General features: G+C 38.4%; 1 protein-coding gene across 1 annotated transcript; it reads left to right on the top strand.

Annotated features, from left to right (window-relative positions):
• The first annotated feature begins 781 nt into the window (after positions 1-781).
• Positions 782-4,019, top strand: LOC143644287 (programmed cell death 6-interacting protein-like). Its single transcript, XM_077113084.1, is given in 2 exon segments — positions 782-1,078; positions 1,119-4,019. Coding segments are annotated over 2 exon segments (2,628 nt in total). The 5' UTR covers positions 782-863; the 3' UTR covers positions 3,532-4,019.
• Positions 4,020-20,359: the final 16,340 nt, after the last annotated feature.

Here is a 20,359-nt window from a genome sequence, read left to right on the forward strand (position 1 = left end):
TGACTCCATCAGAAAAATCTCAGGGGAAACTTTGATTGGGTTGGGTTTGATCATACGCACATTCCTGAAGCCATCACTATGGCCAGAGGGATTGGTTAACTTTAGTCTTATTGGCCTCTTCTGGGTTACTACTTTTGTGGCTCTTAGAGGGACAGTCAACCCAGCCTGATTTATATATAATAGGTTCCACAGGGGAAAAAAGGACTCTGTTCTCTGAAAGGACAAAAGAGAGGCTTGTTTATTATCCACCTGTCTAAATATCTGTTTGCTCCGGAATAATATATGGCTCAATATAGGCTATTCCTGCTTCTTTTTCCTCATTCAGTTTCTTTGTTTTTTACAGAGAGCATTTTTTAACTATTAAAAAGTAATTTTTAATTTATAAAATTGCTGTGGGTAACAAATCTGTGTAGGACAACTCTTTGATTATAACAAGTAACAACTTTTTCATTTACGTGCAGCCAAATAATTATAGCCATGAATAATTTTGTCTGAATGAATGGTGTGTGTCTATGTATGTTTGAAGTTGTGTGTGTGTGTGTGTTTGAGAGAGAGAGAGAGAAGCTGATACCACCTGGATCAGTAATCTCAAAGCTGGCAAAATCAAGAGAAGGCCCAGAATAATTCATTGGCTGTCTAAATATCAACATGTTTCTGAAAAATCACAATTCTAGGTCTGAAATTCCTATCGATAAAGACCGTTTACATTATGCTGTGGTTAGTGATAGAAGTAAAACAAAGGGTGTGGAAGCAAGAACAAAATAAGAAATAAGAGCAGTCCGCCAGCCCGGTGCCCCGCGCGCCTTGGCTCCCTTTGCCGTCCCGCCATTCTTTTGGCTCCAGCGGCGGCCGAGGCGTTAGCCATGGCGACTTTCATTTCGGTGCAGCTGAAGAAGACCTCGGAGGTGGACCTAGCCAAGCCTTTGGTGAAGTTCATCCAGCAGACGTACCCAAGCGGCGGCGAAGAGCAGGCCCAGTACTGCCGCGCTGCCGAGGAGCTCAGCAAGCTGCGCCGCGCCGCGCTCGGCCGCCCGCTCGACAAGCACGAGGGCGCGCTGGAGACGCTCTTAAGATAGCAGTCATACCCAGGATGAAGGAAGGGGCAAAGAAGTAGGCAGAGGACTCAACTTTCAATATTATGATCAGATTTGTTCCATTGAACCCAAATTTCCATTTTCTGAAAATCAGATCTGCTTGACATTTACCTGGAAGGATGCTTTTGATAAAGGCTCACTTTTTGGAGGTTCTGTAAAATTGGCTCTTGCAAGCTTAGGATATGAAAAGAGCTGTGTGTTGTTCAATTGTGCAGCCTTAGCCAGCCAGATTGCGGCAGAACAGAACCTGGATAATGATGAAGGATTGAAAGTCGCTGCTAAACATTACCAGTTTGCTAGTGGTGCCTTTTTACATATTAAAGAGACAGTTTTATCTGCCTTAAGTCGAGAGCCTACCGTGGACATATCTCCAGATACTGTTGGGACCCTCAGTCTTATTATGCTGGCACAGGCCCAAGAAGTATTTTTTTTTAAAGCTACAAGAGATAAAATGAAAGATGCCATCATAGCTAAATTGGCTAATCAGGCTGCAGATTATTTTGGTGATGCTTTCAAGCAGTGTCAGTACAAAGATACTCTACCCAAGGAGGTGTTCCCTGTCTTGGCTGCAAAGCACTGTATCATGCAAGCCAATGCTGAATACCACCAGTCTATCTTGGCGAAACAGCAGAAGAAATTTGGAGAAGAGATTGCAAGGTTACAGCATGCTGCAGAATTGATTAAAACAGTGGCATCTCGCTATGATGAATATGTCAATGTGAAGGATTTTTCTGACAAAATCAACCGTGCCCTTACTGCAGCTAAAAAGGATAATGACTTCATTTATCATGATCGCGTTCCAGACCTTAAAGATCTAGATCCTATTGGCAAAGCCACACTTGTGAAATCTACCCCAGTCAATGTACCCATCAGCCAGAAATTCACTGATCTATTTGAGAAGATGGTTCCTGTGTCAGTGCAGCAGTCTTTGGCTGCCTATAATCAAAGGAAAGCTGACTTGGTGAACAGATCAATTGCTCAAATGAGAGAAGCCACTACTTTGGCAAATGGGGTGTTAGCTTCCCTTAATCTTCCAGTAGCAATTGAAGATGTATCTGGAGATACAGTACCTCAGTCTATATTGACCAAGTCCATGTCTGTGATTGAACAGGGAGGCATACAGACAGTTGATCAGTTGATCAAAGAGTTACCTGAACTACTACAAAGAAATAGAGAAATCCTAGATGAGTCGCTAAGACTGTTGGATGAAGAAGAAGCAACTGACAATGATTTAAGAGCAAAATTCAAGGAACGCTGGCAAAGGACACCATCCAATGAACTATACAAGCCTTTAAGAGCAGAGGGAGCCAACTTCAGAACCATTTTGGACAAGGCTGTGCAAGCAGATGGACGAGTGAAAGAACGTTATCAGTCTCATCGTGACACCATTGCAATTCTGTGTAAGCCAGAGCCTGAACTGAATGCTACCATCCCTTCTGCTAACCCAGCAAAGACCATGCAGGGTAGTGAGGTTGTAAATGTCTTAAAATCCTTATTGACAAATCTTGATGAAGTAAAGAAGGAAAGAGAGGGTCTGGAGAATGATATGAAATCAGTGAATTTTGACATGACAAGCAAGTTTTTGACTGCTCTGGCTCAAGATGGTGTGATAAATGAAGAAGCTCTTTCTGTTGCTGAACTGGATAGAATCTATGGAGGTCTTACAACTAAAGTCCAGGAATCTCTTAAGAAACAGGAGGGACTTCTTAAAAATATTCAGGTCTCACACCAGGAATTTTCAAAAATGAAACAATCTAACAGTGAAGCTAACTTGAGAGAAGAAGTTTTGAAGAATTTAGCTACTGCATATGACAACTTTGTTGAACTTGTAGCTAATTTGAAGGAAGGCACAAAGTTTTACAATGAGCTGACTGAAATTCTGGTCAGGTTCCAGAACAAATGCAGTGATATAGTGTTTGCACGGAAGACGGAAAGAGATGAACTCTTAAAGGACTTGCAACAAAGCATAGCCAGAGAACCCAGTGCGCCTTCAATTCCTACCCCTGCCTATCAGTCTTCTCCAGGAGGGGGACATGCACCAACCCCTCCAACTCCAGCACCAAGAACCATGCCGCCTACTAAACCCCAGCCCCCGGCTCGGCCTCCACCTCCTGTGCTTCCAGCAAACCGAGCTCCTTCTGCTACTGCTCTAGCTCCAGTGGGAACTGGCACTGCTGCATCAGCTCCATCGCAAACCCCTGGTTCAGGTCCTCCTCCACAGGCTCAGGGACCTCCCTATCCAACCTATCCAGGATATCCCGGGTATTGCCAAATGCCCATGCTCATGGGTTATAATCCTTATGCATACAGCCAGTATAATATGCCATATCCACCTGTGTATCACCAGAGCCCTGGACAGGCTCCATATCCGGGACCCCAGCAGCCTTCATACCCCTACCCTCAACCCCCACAGCAGCCTTACTATCCACAGCAGTAATGTGTCTGCCCAGAAGCTCAGCTGGTTCAGTTCAAAGGGAAAGAAATACCAACCCTGCAATAAGTGTATTAAACTCTATGCTCTGGTTAATATAATGTACTCTACTGTACCAAATGCAGTGTATAATTTCTGTCTGCGGCTAAAAGTTAAAAGCCATGCCCCAGTTCCGTATTTGATTGCACATATGAGAAGTGCTGCTATTGCAGTATAAAAACTAAGTATAATAGGATTTGAGATAAGTTATACTACAGTTCATAAAAATTGAAAACGAGAAATTAAACCCACAAATGGAAAATTGAAACCATTATACTTTTTACATATGATGTGGTTGGGATATCAGATACTTATAATGATGGTTTAATTACTGATATTCAAGAAAACAAAGGTTTCTTTTTTGGTTTATTGATTTGGTTTAATTTCTACTATACTATTTTATATAATCAAGACACTGTAAATCTTATAATTTAAAAATAAATTACTTAAGAACAAAAAAAAATAAATAAGAAATAAGAAGTAGGTCATTGTCATGGTTAGGGACATGTGTCAACTTGGCCAAGTTGTGGTACCTGTTTATGTGGTTGGGCAAGCGCTGGCCTGTCTGTTGCAATGAGGACATTTCATAGGATTCGATCATGATTACGTCAGCTGCATCCACAGCTGATTCCATTTGTAATTAGCTAAAGGGGAGTGTCTTCTACAATGAGTGATGCTGAATCTAATCACGGGAAGCCTTTTAAGGAGGACTCAGAGGAGACAGGTTCCATTCCTGCTTCGGCTGGTGAGCCTCTCCTGTGGAGTTCATCCAGACCATCATCAGAGACGTCGGCTTCACAGCCTGCCCTGTGGATTTTGGACTCTGCGTTCCTGCAATCACGTGAGACACTCTTATAAATTTTATATTTGCAAGTGTTCCCTGTTGATTCTGTTTCTCTAGAGAACCCTAACTAATACAGTCATCATTAAGGAAAAGTTAATAATTTTATTAGTAGTCTTACAATCAAAGAAAAGTTTTTTTTTAAAAAAAACAAAGTAGCATTGTACAGTTAAAAAGAATTATAGGGGCGGTGCAACGGTGGCTCAGTGGCAGAATTCTCACCTGCAATGCCGGAGAACTGGGTTCAATTCCTAGTGCCTGCCCATGCAAGGAAGAAAAAAAGAAGAATTATGTAATATCAAGTGCTTTACCAAAACCTTCCACTTGCCATAGAACTCTGTTACAAGTTGACATTTCCATTTGAATCATTTTGCTTTTGAGGGGAAGAGGCAGATGGAACTCAACATATCCATTCCCTAAGTGGCTAAGCTTAAGAGGAAAAATTTTCTAAGAAGGCAACTTAAAGTGTGTTAGTAAATCTCAGCAGAATCAGCTATATCGGTGTGGGAATCATCACCTCATTTATCTCATGCTGAGTCTTTGCTTCCAGCTTTCTTCTTTCTTAGAAAAAACAATTTCTTAATTTTACAGAGTTTTTAAATGAGTTCCCTCTAGACTTACATCAAACTAACACAGGAAATCATGCACATGCAAAAGAAATAGTAAAAAATAAAGAATCATCATAAATAAAAATCCAATGAGGGTTTAGACTTTCAAAGATAAGGTAACTCTAGATCTCTAGAAAGATGAACTTTTATTCTTATCTTTCTCCTCACCTCTTGTATGGTTTTTCACCCCAAATACTAATAAATCCTTCATATTTCTAACCCTTATTGCTATTAAGATTTGTTAATGTGACCAAATGGCAAAGGAAGATTCCAGCATAATTGATTTAAACATTTGTGCTTTAGTTACGTAAGTACTAAGGTGACTATTGAAAGTACAAAAGCTGCAATGGTATTTTGGTTTAGAAAGCTAGGCTTGAGACTATCCCTACTAAAAAAATGGAACTTCATCATCATAATTGTAGCATTTACTGAGAACTCACTATGTACTCTGTCATGTACTAAGCATTTCTCATGGATTGCCTAATTTGATTTTCATGAGCACTCAATTAGGTAGGTATTATAAATCTTCCTATAATGAATGTCCCTATTCTACAGATGAAGGAACTCAGCTTATAGAGAGAATACATTATTTGAGATACACCAAGGTTAACATACTGCCCAGTTCCAAGCGGTACCATTTCATTGGAGCGTAGGAGGACAGTAGTAACCCCTAGAGGTGAAACTTCACACTGTGGAATAATACACAGTAGCCCTGTTGGTAATAGACAGAGCTAACTTTCAAGTCTAGGCCTTTTTGATACCAGAGACCACTGCTCACTTTGTTTTATATCTATCTATATATTTATATATAGATAGATATATATGTATGTGTGGAATTGTGGGCTTAGTTAGAAGGAACAAGCATGATTCTTAATTCTACATCTTTTTTTTTTTTTTTTTTGCATGGGTAGGCACCGGGAATCGAACCTGGGTCTTCAGTATGGCAGGCAAGAGCTCTGTCTGCTGATCCACCATGGCCCACTCAATTCTTAATTCTAGAAGACAGAAAAGTGTGTCCTGTAATTGATCTCAAACTTGAATCTAAAGAAAACTTGCATTATCTCAGGATCTTCTGACTTGGGAGCAAAAATAATCATACCCACCCTTTCTCCAATGCAGGGTGCTGATAAATGTCCAAACATTTTTCAGCAACCTTCAAAGCTATAATCCACAAGAGGGACTGTCATCTAGAAGTAAACGCTACAATGAGTTCCTTTAACACACCCCCTTTGAATTCATAACAGACCTGATTTATGCTTAATTCTGTATTACTGGTAAGAGATGGAGTCTAGAGATCTCTGTTAATTTTTTTTTAACAGACCTGATTTATGCTTAATTCTGTATTACTGTTAAGAGATGGAGTCTAGAGATCTCTGTTAATTTTTTTTTAACAATGACAAATGCTAGGATTTTAAATTTATACATTTCATTTCACCATATTTAGTATGAGCCTGTTGAACACTGAATCAACTGGAAGCATGCAGTGAGTGAGTTCTTATAATTATTCCAACACATTTCCTTGGTAACTATCTAAATTTCTGGTCTTTTTACTTTTACATTGAATAAAATAGTCTGCACAATACCATAACAGCAGTCATTGTCTTTCAAAACTACAAATAGATGAAAATAGTCTGGCATTTTAATTAGATATTTGCCTTTGCATGCATTTTCACACCAATCTAACAAAACTGAATAAAAGATGAGAGTTTTGATTTAACTTCAGACAGCTTCATTCCTCCAACTTCATCACAATGTATAGCATAGGAACTTGGAGTGGAAGAAACTCCGCTCATTTCCTCTCCTTAAACTGTAGTGTGCTGTTATTTCTCTATAGTTATTGTAATTCACTAAATGTTTTTCTGTTCTTTCAGCAGTACAATGCTTGTCAGCTGAGCATCTGTATCTTAAAATGTAGTTATTTTCTAAAACGTTACTGTTAGAAAATGAGATAATGTAACAGTAAGAATAAGGTTTGTCCTATCTCTCCCTCTCTCTTCCTTCTCTCAGGGTGTTATATTTGAACTGCCCTCCTGGGAACCTCAGACCAGGCAACACTAACTTCTCTCTGAGCATGAAGTTGGATAGAAGAATTCAAGCTGCCACCTTGGAACAACCTTTGTCAAAACTGGGCAGAAAACCTAGCTGGATTGTTGATTCAAAGGGGCTGAGCAGAGAGCGGGAATCTAGGTGGGCGACATTAGGTTTAATAAACTGATTACAGAATAAAAGAAAAAATATATATCATCTCAGTTTTTCAGGCTGCTATAACAAATACCACAAAATGGCTTAAACATTGGGGATGTATTGGTCTATGGTTTCAGAAGCTAGAAGTCCAAATAAAGGCACTAGCAAGATCATGCTTTCTCCCCCAAATCTGTAGCATTTTGGTGCTGGCTGCCTGCAATACTTGGGTTCCTTAGCTTGTATTTCTGCCTCACATCACATGGCAAAGTCCTTTCCTTTCTCCTTTCTATGATTTCCAGTTTCTACTTAAAAGGCTTCAGTAATCTGGATTAAGACCCACCCTGGTTTAGTTTTTCACACCTGAAAATAACATCTGCAAATGGTTCTAGATTAGGATTAAGAACATGTGCTATTGGAATATAAAATTCAACCTACCATATATTTTTTAGCTTACTTCCTTCATGCCTGACCTCATTATCTTACATCATTTCACTCAATCCACTGCCATAGCTTCCTAAATGGGCTTACCCCCTCCAGTCTTGTGCTCTTCCAAACCACTCTGTAGAGGTCTACCAACAGTGATCTATTTAGAAAGCAAATTTGTGGAAACAGGCGTTCTCATTCATTCTTGGTGCAAGTACAAATTGGAACAACATTTCTGGAGAACTCTCACAATTTTAATTGTGTTTATTCATTGACTTGCTCATTCTACTTTATAAATATTTATCTAATAAAAATAATTGTACAGGGTGCTCAAAGATGTATGAGCAACTATAGCCACCAAAAGTGTTTTAAATAGTACAGAAATAGAATCTATACATATGTGTATGAACTGACTGGATTATGCTATATACCTCCTATGGAGTATTATGCTGTCACTATATATGGTGTAGAGCTATATCTAATGATATGGATCAATGTCCACAATATACTATCCATATACAAAAAGTAGGTTATAATGCTGTAAGGTGTGTAACATCCTCTTTTTATAGATCTATGCCGTTATGTGTATATACAGCTAAAAATATAAAGGAAGATATGCCAAAATGTTGAGTATCTCTCAGAGATAGTATACAGGTGATATACACCTGCATTTAATAAACTTTGTTTTCTTCATGGTGAGCATATATTTTCTTTATAATCAGAAAAAATGCCTATGGGGGACATGCCCAAATGTTATAGTGTTATTTCCCTGCTTAAATATCCCTTCAATAACTCACCTTCCTTGGGGTGTTTTTCAAACATTAGGGTCCATGACAGTTACCTGAATTATTTGTCTAAGGCACAGGTTCTGAATCAGCATCCTTGAGAGCTCCTGATTCATTAGGTCTGGGTGGGCTATGGCACTATCCTTATCAGGTCATTCTGATATAGGTAGCGTAGAATGAAGTCCAAGATTTTAAAATTCTGTGTCATCATCCCAGTACCTCTGTGGACTCATCTTTCATCACTACCTGCCTCAAACTTAAGTGACATTTAAGTAATTTTGTACTTCTTATCACAATATGACATCTTCACTGTCTGCAAGGTGGATCCTTTCCCACACCCTGCCCTCGTCTTCAAGAGCTAATTATGATGCATCCTTTGTGACTTGACCCAAATGCTTTTCCTCTCAGGATAATCTTCCTTGGCAACTTACTCCTTAACAATGTCATCTCTTCCTACTATGTTCTAGATCAGCGTGGGTGCTACTTCCCTTTTCATTTATTCTTTCAACCAATACTTATTCAGTGCCCAGTATGTGCCCTGGTGCAAGGCTCTGTTCATGCACTTTTGTATTATAATGATCTATTTATGATCCTGCTTTCCTCACTAGGATGCCAGTTATTTAAAGGAAGAGGTGATTTTATTTGCTTGATAAAAGTACTGAATGAATGAATGAAAGAAAAAGAAATGAAATAAATGGAACTGAAAGTAAGACTAATACCAATGAAAAATAAGCACTTATAAAAAGTGGTTTTCAGGAAAAGAAATGAATTTGTTATGAATCCATATGAGTGGATCTTAGATATACCCCATTGTTCCCGCATGTGTGTGATGTAATTGTGATGCAAACTTGAATCTATGTATGTGCTTTTTTAATATGGAAAATGCACATAACAAATCATTTACTATTTTAACCATTTTATAGCATACACTTCAATACATTTAATACATTCATGATGTTATACAATCATTGCCACTATCTAGTTCCAGATTTTTCTTCACCCCAAATGGAAATCCTGTACTCATTAAGCATTCACTCACTCCCCATTCCCCCTTCTCCCCACACCTGGCAACCATATTTTTGCTTTCTGCCTCTATGTATTTGACTATTCTAGGTATTTCATATAAATACAATCATACAATATGTGGCCTTTTGTGTCTGGCTTCTCTCACTTAGCATAATGTTTTCAAGGTTCATCCATGTTGTAGCATGTATCAGTTCTTCCTTTTAATACCTGAATAATAGCCCATAATATGGATATACCATATTTTGTTTATCCATTCATTCATTGATGGCCATTTGAGTTGCTTCAATGTGGCTAGTGCTTCAATGAATATTTGTATACATTTTTGTTTGAGCACCTGTCTTCAATTCTTTTGGGTAGATCCCAAGGAGTAGGATTTTTGGGTCGTGTAGTAATTCTATTTTTAACTTTTTAAGGAACTGCTGAGCTGTTTTTCCTGCATATAGTTTATATCCTCTATTTCAATTCAGCATTTTTGTCCTAGAGATGTACTTGTTACTGCCTTGGAAACAGACATTTCCAAATGTAAAATGAAATTGAAATGGTTCTTTATCTATTCTGCTTTATTTTCTACACACTATGGCCTCACTAACTACTTCCTCCTCCCACCACCCACTTTCTTGGCCAAGAAAGGGAAGGGTATTAGAACATAATATCTTTAACATTTTCAGCCTTTTTCTGCAATTTTGAAAACCATAAATCTATATGCATGCACATTCCATGGAAACTAATGTATTGATTGGGTTGTCAAGTGAGAATTTTCTTGTTGTCCCAGGATTTCAAAGTTAGGAATAAAAGGGTCTACATACACCACTATTTTAAATCTAGGGAACTGCCAAAATTAGCAATGACCATTTTTCCATGTAATATGATGAAAAATTCTAGTTCAGAGTATTAGCCTAATTTCACCTCTGTGTTCCTCCATCTCTTTCCCCCTTTCTCTTATCCATCATATTTAATATAAGTTGAGATCTGGGTCTGCTTTTGGGAAAGTTTGATGCAGCATATCTGTAGAGATTCTGTTTTTCCTTCTCAAGAACTCCTTTCTGCGTAGAGAAGAAATGGGTGGTGGTGGTGGTGGTGGTGGTATTATCATTCCTTGAAGTAAGGAAGAAAGGGCCCCAAGAGAACTATTTGTAAAGATGATAGAGGGGATTAGAAGAAAGGGAGACCAGCATGTTATTCCCCCCAGTTGGGTCGCTGCCCAAAGAGTAGGTTTGCTCATGTCTCTGTGTTACCAAAGCAGAAAATAAATGGAAATTGGGGCATGTATTGCCTTGGGGAGGGAACTGCCAGATAGAAATGGGATTAGAACTTCTTGACATGCAGTAGATGAATCCAGCTGAGGACCCCAAGATGTGGCTGAGACCCAGGATTGTTCTGGGGATAGAAGCCCTCATTAGCCAGCCACGAATGACCGGAATGCCCACCAGTCAACAGGAATCCATAGATTATGCCCTAAAAAAATGGTCCTGGACAGCCACAGGGAGCACTATGACCTCGCTCGGTCGAGGAAGAAGTTGTCTAGTTTTTCATGTTTTTCTTCTTTGTGCACTGACCTAGAAGAGAATGCATGAGAAAGCTAGCCTATGTTAGAACCATGAGGCCAGCCTGAGTTGAGACTGGGGACGGATTGAGGGGAGAGAGCTTTTAATCATATATGACATTGAAATTTAAATACTAACTGGACTGATATCTGGAAACTAAATTAAGATATTTTTGAAAATCGACAGTGACTAAAGTGTTATGGAACCTAGCCAAAAAGAAAGATAGGTTTTGCTTAGTATTGGGTGGCAGTGATTAGGAAAAAAATGGTTCTTATTTTATCCCCACAAATTGAGAATCCTCAAAAACTAGGCTGCAGCATTTGACATCCAGTTCCAAGTGAAGCCACCTTGATTCTCAGGAGAAAACTAGTCTTTTCCCTAACTGATCTTATAAACAATTGCTAATGGCTGGTAAACTCTGCTTTTCACAGGGCAGTCTAAAACAATGCTCATTAGCAGTTGATATTTATTGTAAGTGTTTTCTAGTGTAACTTCATTTAGAGCTATTTTTATTTAATGAACCCTGGAAAGCTGCAGTGAAGTAACACACCCCTGTTGTTTTCACGCAGATCCTGTAGCAGGGAAATAGAACAGTGCAGTGACATTAAAACCCACTCAGTAAAGGCATGAGAAAAAACGAGGCTGGGGTTGGGTTACAGCCAGTAGACACTATCCCATTTAACTTCTATACAGGAAAGAATTAGCAATTTCAAAGAAGGTAAATTTGTGAGAACTAAAGTTATGCAGATGGAAGTTGGAGTGGGTTCTACAATCAAAGAAGGATGATTTGATATTTTCTGTTCCCTCTCCTCTCTCCCCTTCTAGCCTGTCTATATTCCATTTCTTTTTTTTTATGAAGATAAATCTTATTTACTCCATTTACTATCCCTCAACTAATTTTAATAATCTTTCCTCTTGTTTAAGTGAATTCTAGGTGTAACAGACAGCCTATTAAGGTAGAAATTAAGTGGGATGTTCATTGATGAGGGTTTTTTAAATGTCAAAGATGGAGACCACCAGTCATTCAAAATAGATGTTGCTCAGGGAAGTCTCACTTGGCTGCCCTAATTTAGCTGTGCTAATATAAATTCAATTAGACCATGTTGAGGGTCTCCTTTAATGATGTATGTTTAGAAGAAGCTGGTCAACTTGTCTTAGGAGGTGGGGATAAGAAGGCCTTATTGATTTCTTTTAAAATTTTTATTAGAGTAGTTGTGGACAATCATGCATAAAATACAAGATTCCCAAAATCACCACACCAACAACATTCTACATTGGTATGGATCATTTGTTAAGTTGATGATAATACTTTTGAAAATAATTGTGCCATTTTTAAAAATAGTAGTAACAAGCATTTATTGAGAGATTCTGTGTTCTAGGCACTGTATGAGGCAATTTACATGAATTACCTCATTAAAAACACCCAATATACAAGATATATGTCCTATTCTTTAAAAACAAATTAAATTAGAGAAGTTGTAGGTATACAGGAAAATCATGTAAAAAATTCAGCATTCCTATATGCCTCTCTATTATTAACACTGCATTGCTGTGGTACCATTGTTACAGTTGATGAAAGAATATTAAAATAGTAAAATATTAACTATCATCTGTAGTTTACATTAGGTATATTTTTCCCCATACACTACATTATTTTTAACACCTTGTGTTAGTGTGGTACATTTGTTATAATTCATGAAAGAACATTCTTATGTTAGTACTATTAACTATAGTCCATCATTTACTACAGGGTTCATGGTATTCTACAGTCCTATGTTTTATTTTTTAATTTTAATTCTATTAACATATGTGATCTGAAATTTCCCTTTTTAACCACATTTACATAAATAATTCAGTGCTTCTATCACCAACATCCATTTCCAAACCTTTATAATCAACCGAAATAGAAATTCTGTACAAATTAAGCATTAACTCCCCATTTGTACACCCATTTATCCCCTGGTAACGTATACTGTAGATTCTAACTCTGTGAGCTTCCTTATTGTAATTAGTTCAAATCAGTGAGCTTATACAATATTTCTCCTTTTGTGTCTGGCTAATTCACTCAGCATAATGTCCTCAAATTTCATACATGTTGACACGTGTCAAGACTTCATTCCTATTTACAGATGAATAATATTCCATTGTATATACTACATTTTGTTTATCCATACATTAGTTGATGGGTACTTCAGCTGCTTCCATCTTTTAGCACTTGTGGATAATGCCTCTATGAACATCATTGTGCAAATATCTGTTTGCGTCCCTGCTGTTTTAATTTGCTAATGTTGCTGGAATGCAAAATACCCAAAACGGGTTGGCTTTTATAAAGGGGATTTATTAAGTTACACGTTTATAGTTCTAAGGCCATAAAAATTTCCAAACTAAGGCATCCAGATAAAGATAAGTTGACTCAAGAAAGTTCAATTCCTTTCTGGAATTTTTCTATCACATGGGAAGGCACATGACAGGCATTTGCTCATTCCTGTTTCTGGTTCCATTCCTTCCAGCTTCTGATTCCAGTAGCTTTCTCTCTAAGCATTTGTGAACCTTCATAAGGTTAGCATCTCCTGGGTTCAGAGATGTTTTTCTCTCCTGGCTTCTGGGTTCAAATGGCTCTCTTAGGTCCTTCTGCTTCTCAAGGTGTCTGTTTCTGTGTTAGTTCTGAAACAACTGTTCTCCAAGCATCTAAGCTTCCTCCAGAATGTCTCTCCTTTTAAAGGATCCCAGTAAACTAATCAAGATCCACATTGACTTGGCAGAGTCACATCTCCATCTAATCAAAAGGTCCCACTCACAACTGGGTGTGTCACATCTTCATGGAAACAATCCAAAGTTTCCATTCTACAGTATTGAATCAGGATTAAAAGAAATATGGCTGCCCCCACAAGACTGGATTAGAAATAAGGACATGGTTTTTCTGGGGTACATTATGGTTTCAATTCTTCTAGGTATGTGCCCTGTAGTGGGATTGCTGGGTCATATGGTAATTCTATACCTAGCTTTCTGAGACACTGCCAAACTGTCTTCCATAGTGGCTGTACCATTTTACATTCCCACCAGGAATTAATAAGTGTTGCTGTTTCTCCATGTACTCTAACACTTGTATTTTTCTGTTTTTTTTTTCCTTTTAAAAGTGGCCATTCTAGTAGGTCTGAAATGATATCTCATTGTGGTTTTGATTTGCATTTTCCTAATAGCTAGTCATGTTGAGCATCTTTTTAGGTGCTGTTTAGCCAGTTGTATATCTACTTTGGAGAAATGTTTACTGAAATCTTCTGCCCATTTTTAAAATGGGTTGTCTTTTTATTGTTAAATTGTAGGATTTCCTTATATATTTTGGATATTAAACCAGTACCAGATATGTGGTTTCCAAATATTTTCTCCAGTTGAGTAAGTTGTTTTTTCACTTTCATGAGAAAGTCTTTCGATGCACAAAAGTTTTTACTTTTGATGAGGTCCCATTTATTTATTTTTTTCTCTCATTGATTATATTTTGAGTGTAAAGTGTATGTAGCCATTGCCAAACAGAAGCTCCTGAAGATGCTTCCCTACATTTTCTTCTAGGAGTCTTATAGTTCTGGTTCTTATATTTGGTTCTTTGGTTCATTTTGAATGAATTTTTGTATATGTTGTGAGGTAGGAGTCCTCATTCATTCTTTTGAATATGGATTTTCAGTTCTCCCAGCACTATTTGTCAAAGAAACTATTCTTTCACAATTGAGTGGGCTTGGCAGCCTTGTCAAAAGTCAATTGGCAGGTATGTAGTTTTCCATGTATAAGTCCTTTACTTCCTTGCTTGAATATATCTAGATATTTTATTTCTAGTTATTTTAAATGGAATTTTATTCTTGATTTCCTCCTCAGATTGCTCATTACTAGTGTACCCCAGAAAAGCTATGTTTTAATCCTGATTCAGTCTTGTGTGGCAGCCATTTCTTTGAGTCCTGATTCAATATTGCAGGACAGAAATTCTGATCAGATTATTGCCATGGAGATGTGGCATGCCAAATTATGGATGTGACCTTTTGATTAGATGGAGATATGTCTCCACCCATTCAGGGTGGTTCTTGATTAGTTTACTAGAATATTTTAAAAGGGGAAACATTTTGGAGAAACCTCAGATGTAGATGCTTGGAAAACAGTTGCTTCAGAACTGACAGAGACACAGATGTTTGGAGATGCCTGGAGTGCCAGCAGAGAGAGCAGATGCCCATAGCCCAGCAGATGTCGCCATGTGCCTTCCCATGAGAGGCTAAGCAAGCCAGATCCCAGAGTTGTTTACCAAAGGAGCTGAGTAAAGGCCTACAGAAGCCAAGTGAGGAATCCTCACAGGAAACCGAAGCTGAAAACAGCTGAGCCCAGGAGATAGGGACCACAGATGCCAGCCTTGTGACTTTCCAGCTGACAGAGGAGTTCCAGATGCCATCAACATTTTGTGAGGAAAGGTAACCTCTTGTTGGTGCCTTAATTTGAACATTTTCACAGTCTTAAAACTATAAACTTATAAAGTAATACATTTCTTTTTTAAAAGCTGTTCCATATCTGGTATATGGCATTCTGGCAGCTTAACAAACTAATTAGATAGTGTATAGAACACTACTGAATTTTCCGTATTGAGTTTCTACTCCGCACTTTGCTGAATTAATTTTTTAGCTCCAGTAGCTTTGTTGTAGATTTATGGGAACTTTCTATATGCAGGGTTTATTTGTAATTTGAAAACAGTGAACATTTTACTTCTTCCTTTACAATTTGCATGGCTTTTATTTTTTTTCTTTCTTGGCTAACTGTTCTGGGTAGAACTTCTAGCACAACATTTTATTTCTGTGAGGTTTGTATGATTTTATTTATTTGTATCTTTCCTCTTTCCTGCCAATCTGTGTCTTTTGACTGGAGAGTATAATCCATTGAAATTCAGTGTTATTACTGTAAAGACAGTAATTACTCTAGAAAATTTGTCTTTCCATTTTTATGTCATTTTTTTTTTTGGTTCTGTCTTCCTTTATTGCAACCTCCTTTCATGTATTGTTGATCTTTTGTGATGTACCTGACTGATCCCTTTCTCATTTCTTTTTCTGTATATTTTAAAGTACTTTCTTTGTGGTTACCCTGGGGATTATATTATACAACTTCCATCTATAACCTACTAATTTTGTATGAGTAGATTGCTTTTCTCTTGCTGCTTTCAGAATTTTGTCTTTACCTTTGGCATTTGACATTCTGATTAATATGTGTCTTAGAGTAGGTCTATTAAGATTTATTCTATTTGGAGTATGCTGTGCTTCTGGACATGTATATTTAATGTCTTTCATAGGAGTTGGGAAATTTTCAGCCATTATTTCCTCAAATATTCTTACTGCCCCTTTTCCCTTCTCTTCTCCTTCTTTTATACCTATGATGCAGATGTTTATATGCTTTGTGCTGTCATTCAAATCCCTGAGATACTGCTCAGTTTTTCTATTCTTTTATTTATTTCTTCTTCTGTCTCTCTGATTTCAATGGTCCTGTCTTCTATTTACTGATTCTTTCTTCTGCCTATTCAAATAGGTTGTTGTATACTTCTAGTTAACTTTAAATGTTCATTATTATTCTTCCATACTTATAATTTTGGTTATGTTCCTTTTTATACTTTGAAATCTTTATGCTCACATATTTTCTTCTTAATATCCTTTATCTCTTTATCCACATTTTCCTTCATCTGCTTGAATTGATTTAGGAGATTTGTTCAAACTTCTTTGATTAGTTGTTTCAACTTTCGACTCTCCTCTGAAGTTTTAATTTGTTCCCTTGACTGAATCACATCTTCCTGTTTCTTAGTATGGCTTGTGATCTTTTGCTGATGTCTAGGCTTCTGAGTCTCTTGATGGGTTAATGCTGAAAGTCCATTTCTCTCACTTGTCTAGGGTTTTATTGTTGATTGGCTTTGTGTCAACAGCTCTTTGATGCTTGGGACAACTTATTCCAGATCTTTAGAATACCCCATGTTTAACTGTACAGATTTTCTCAGCTCTTCTTCATTTGTTTCTTTCCCTGGATATGTAGTGCAATTTTAAATCACACTTTTTGTATGCAAATGTTTCACCTCCAGGATAAAGCTTCCTCTCCTCTGTTCCTTCTTTGGGAATCTTGATCTGTTCTGTTTGTTTTTGTGCAGAATTTCCTTACCACCTGCTATGATTTGTTTAAATTCTCTCCCTCCCCCAGTCCCCCACTTTCCTTATACTTTTCAATTCTGGGACATGTCCTGTTTTCAGTGGTTCAGTTTATACCCCTTCCTTTTTTTCCATGAGGCTTTTGTCCCAACAATTTCTTCTCCGTTATGCTATCCGGCCTGATGGAGTCAATCCAGAAAGTTTGGTCAGTCCAGAAAAATCCATTTTGCATTTAGGTGTTCACCAAACAGAAACTGCATTGAGTGAGCACACCTCTTGCCAAGCATTCTAACATAGTCTTTCTCTTCCCTCCTTTACCTAGGGACCCTTTTGTATGCAGCACTCCTTAGCAGCTTGAGTTCTGCCCTTGGACTCTGTGGATTAAGGTCCCTGAGCCTGGATATATGTGGGGTTCTAGCTTACTGTGTCGAATGGCTCTATAATCTATGTCTGTGGTTGGGGGGACCTAGGCTGCTGCCTCTGAGCGAGTCCTGAGTTGTGCAAGACCAAGTGTGGGGGAAGGGAACAGAGTGGTGGATCTAGGATGGACATTTCCTACCTGACATTTTCTTTTTCTTTGAGTCAGCATTTTATGCTCTAGTCTCTACTGTGCTCCAGAGTTCTAAGCAGATGGGATTTGTCCTTTGATTCTCTGAATCTGTAGGGAGGATTTTTCATGGGATGTCTTATGTTGCCATGTTGAATTTTGAGTGACTGAAGAGGAGGAAAGTCAGACAGTGGTTGTGGGTTCTGTGTTCAGGGTTACTTTGACCCTGACACAGTGGACACTGTTACTGGGCCCAGACTGGCCCCAGGGATGTGACTGTGAGGGTGACAACTATACACAAAGGTGAATCCCACTCAGCTGTGCAGGGGTCTGTGCCTGTTATCACTGTGGGGAATATGAACCCCTGGGCTTGTGGAGGCTTTTTTTTTAAGCTGGTTTCAGTAGAGTGCAAGTGGAGAGCATCTTTATTTTTTCACACTATTGCCTTTAAAGAAGATCTGTTGAAGCATTCTCTTCTACTCTTGGTGAAGTCTCAAGTAGATCTTATAGCTTTAACAAGTCATTTTCAATTATTAATGAATAATCCCATATTTTAGGTGTTAAAAGTGCTAACCAGTCTAACATATAAGCTTTAGTTTGTCATCCGATTAACAGTTTCTCCCCTTCCCCACACTAAGCCTGGCCAGGATGGTAGTCTTGCAGTAGAAAAGGGATATGCAAATGTTTGAATTATGTCCTCACCCTACCTTCTTGTTCACTAAAATGCTTCTGGTTTCACTAAGATTGAAGCAAGAGAGAGGGGAGAGGGGAAAAGAAAAGAGAGTTGGAGGGAGGGAGGGAAGGAGGAAGGGAAGAAGGAAGGAAGGGAGGGAGGGAAAGAAAGAGCCTTATTTGTACCTTGGCATCAGATCCCTAAAGTGATCTTTCTCTCATAAAGTAGTTCAGGGGACTCCTCAGAGAGTCCCATTATTAGGGGTCTCTTCCGTTTTCCCCAGGTTGGGTGCTGTGCCTTTGACTTTCTGCAGTTCCTCTTTGGGAATCACCCAAGCTATTGACAGTCCTCTTGGATAGAATTCCTTTCAAAATGGCTCAAATCCCACCACCTTCCAGAGGTTCTATATCTTGGGATATACTGCTAAATTTTGGAAGCACAGATATTTCCTAAAGCGAGCTTGTATCTTTGCTTTGTCACCAAAAGCTGCCCATCCAACTTCACATTTTTAGAATAGTTTATGTCCTCATCTTCTCCAAGCTCCAGGGGAACTGTCTCATGCCGTCATTCCTGAAGAAGCTGTGCTTTGCTGTATTACTCAGTCAACTTCCCTTCTAAGGCAAGCCTCACTTACACTTTCTGGTTTCATTATTAAGGCTCTCTCTGGGGTGATGGATTAGGGTTTGCTGGGCTGGATTTTAGAGGTCACTCTAACAAGTTCTTGCCAACATTGATACTTCTCTTTGGAACATATGAGTACTTAGAATCTTTTGTTCTCAGCTTTGTAGTATCAGCCATAAATGAAAAAAAAGAGAAGTTTTACTTTAACATTATTTTTCTCTAAGATGTGTTAGCAAGAAGCAATAACTTCAGGTGAATTGACCGGAATCTGGACTCTTCTATCCCTGGTATTGGAAGAGGCCTGATCCTTGCTTTGGGTGGAGCAAAACCTTGGGGCTCTGGAGCACTTTATGAGGTAGAAGCCTCAAAAGGAAGAGACTGGACTTCATCCTAATAAATCAGGTTGGGCTTGAATAAGTAATATGAAAAATAAAAAATATATTACTGTATTTGTGTTCCCAGTTTGCTGGGTTGGGCTCACTGCTCACTGTGCATAACAATTAATCTATGACACTAGGGTTTCAAAGGGTGAAAGACTTTTATTACAAGGCAGAACATAAGAAAAACAGGAGGCTTCTGGGCCTCAGATCTGTCTCTTTGAGTTGGAAGTTCTTAGGGTTTTTATGGGATTAAACAAAGGGAGATGGAGATAGCGATGTGATTGGTTGTGTATATATTCAAAATAAGGATTCAAGTTAGCTTATACTAATTGGTGGTGTATGAATTTGAAATAAGGATTCAGGTTAGCTTGTATTGATTGGTTGTTTTTTTTTTTTTTTTCTGTGACTACTTTCAATAGGAAATGAGCATGGGCCTGAGAAGTCCTTAAGCAAACCAGCTGTAAAGGGGGGACATTGGAACCTGGTTATAAATCATTCAGCTAATATAAAATGACAACTACAAGTGAAGGAAATAACAAGTGAAGTAATAGGCTAAAATAACACTACAATTACAAGTAAAACAGCTTACTCTTATCTGTGATTGAAATTAAGATCAGCAAGTTTCTTTTGATTTATACCCTGCCTATTACTTCAGGAACTGCAGACCTCCTTAAAAGAATCAACCACCCTACCTGATTTCTGGGAGGTACCAATAAATGGTTTAGGGAACTCAGCATGCATTATTTAACCTTTTCCTGCTCCAGGGTCTAGGGATATATTTGCTGCCGAGACAGTTGTCCTTTGAAAACTGCCATCTTCAATGCTCTCCCTTGGTGCAGCTGCTGCCCAATTTCTTCACTGATGCAGTTGAATGATACTGTTGAAGGCCTTGATGTTTGCACCAAGGGTGCCTCTTTCTGTTGGCTGCAGAAGTTGCTGGAACCCTCAATGCTTTGAAGCAGCCTGTGTACTCTGATAGACATGGGTCTGAAGTGGTTTTCCCTGTTATTT

This window comes from Tamandua tetradactyla, chromosome 8 (assembly GCF_023851605.1).
Source record: "Tamandua tetradactyla isolate mTamTet1 chromosome 8, mTamTet1.pri, whole genome shotgun sequence".
Classification (NCBI taxonomy): Eukaryota; Metazoa; Chordata; class Mammalia; order Pilosa; family Myrmecophagidae; genus Tamandua; species Tamandua tetradactyla.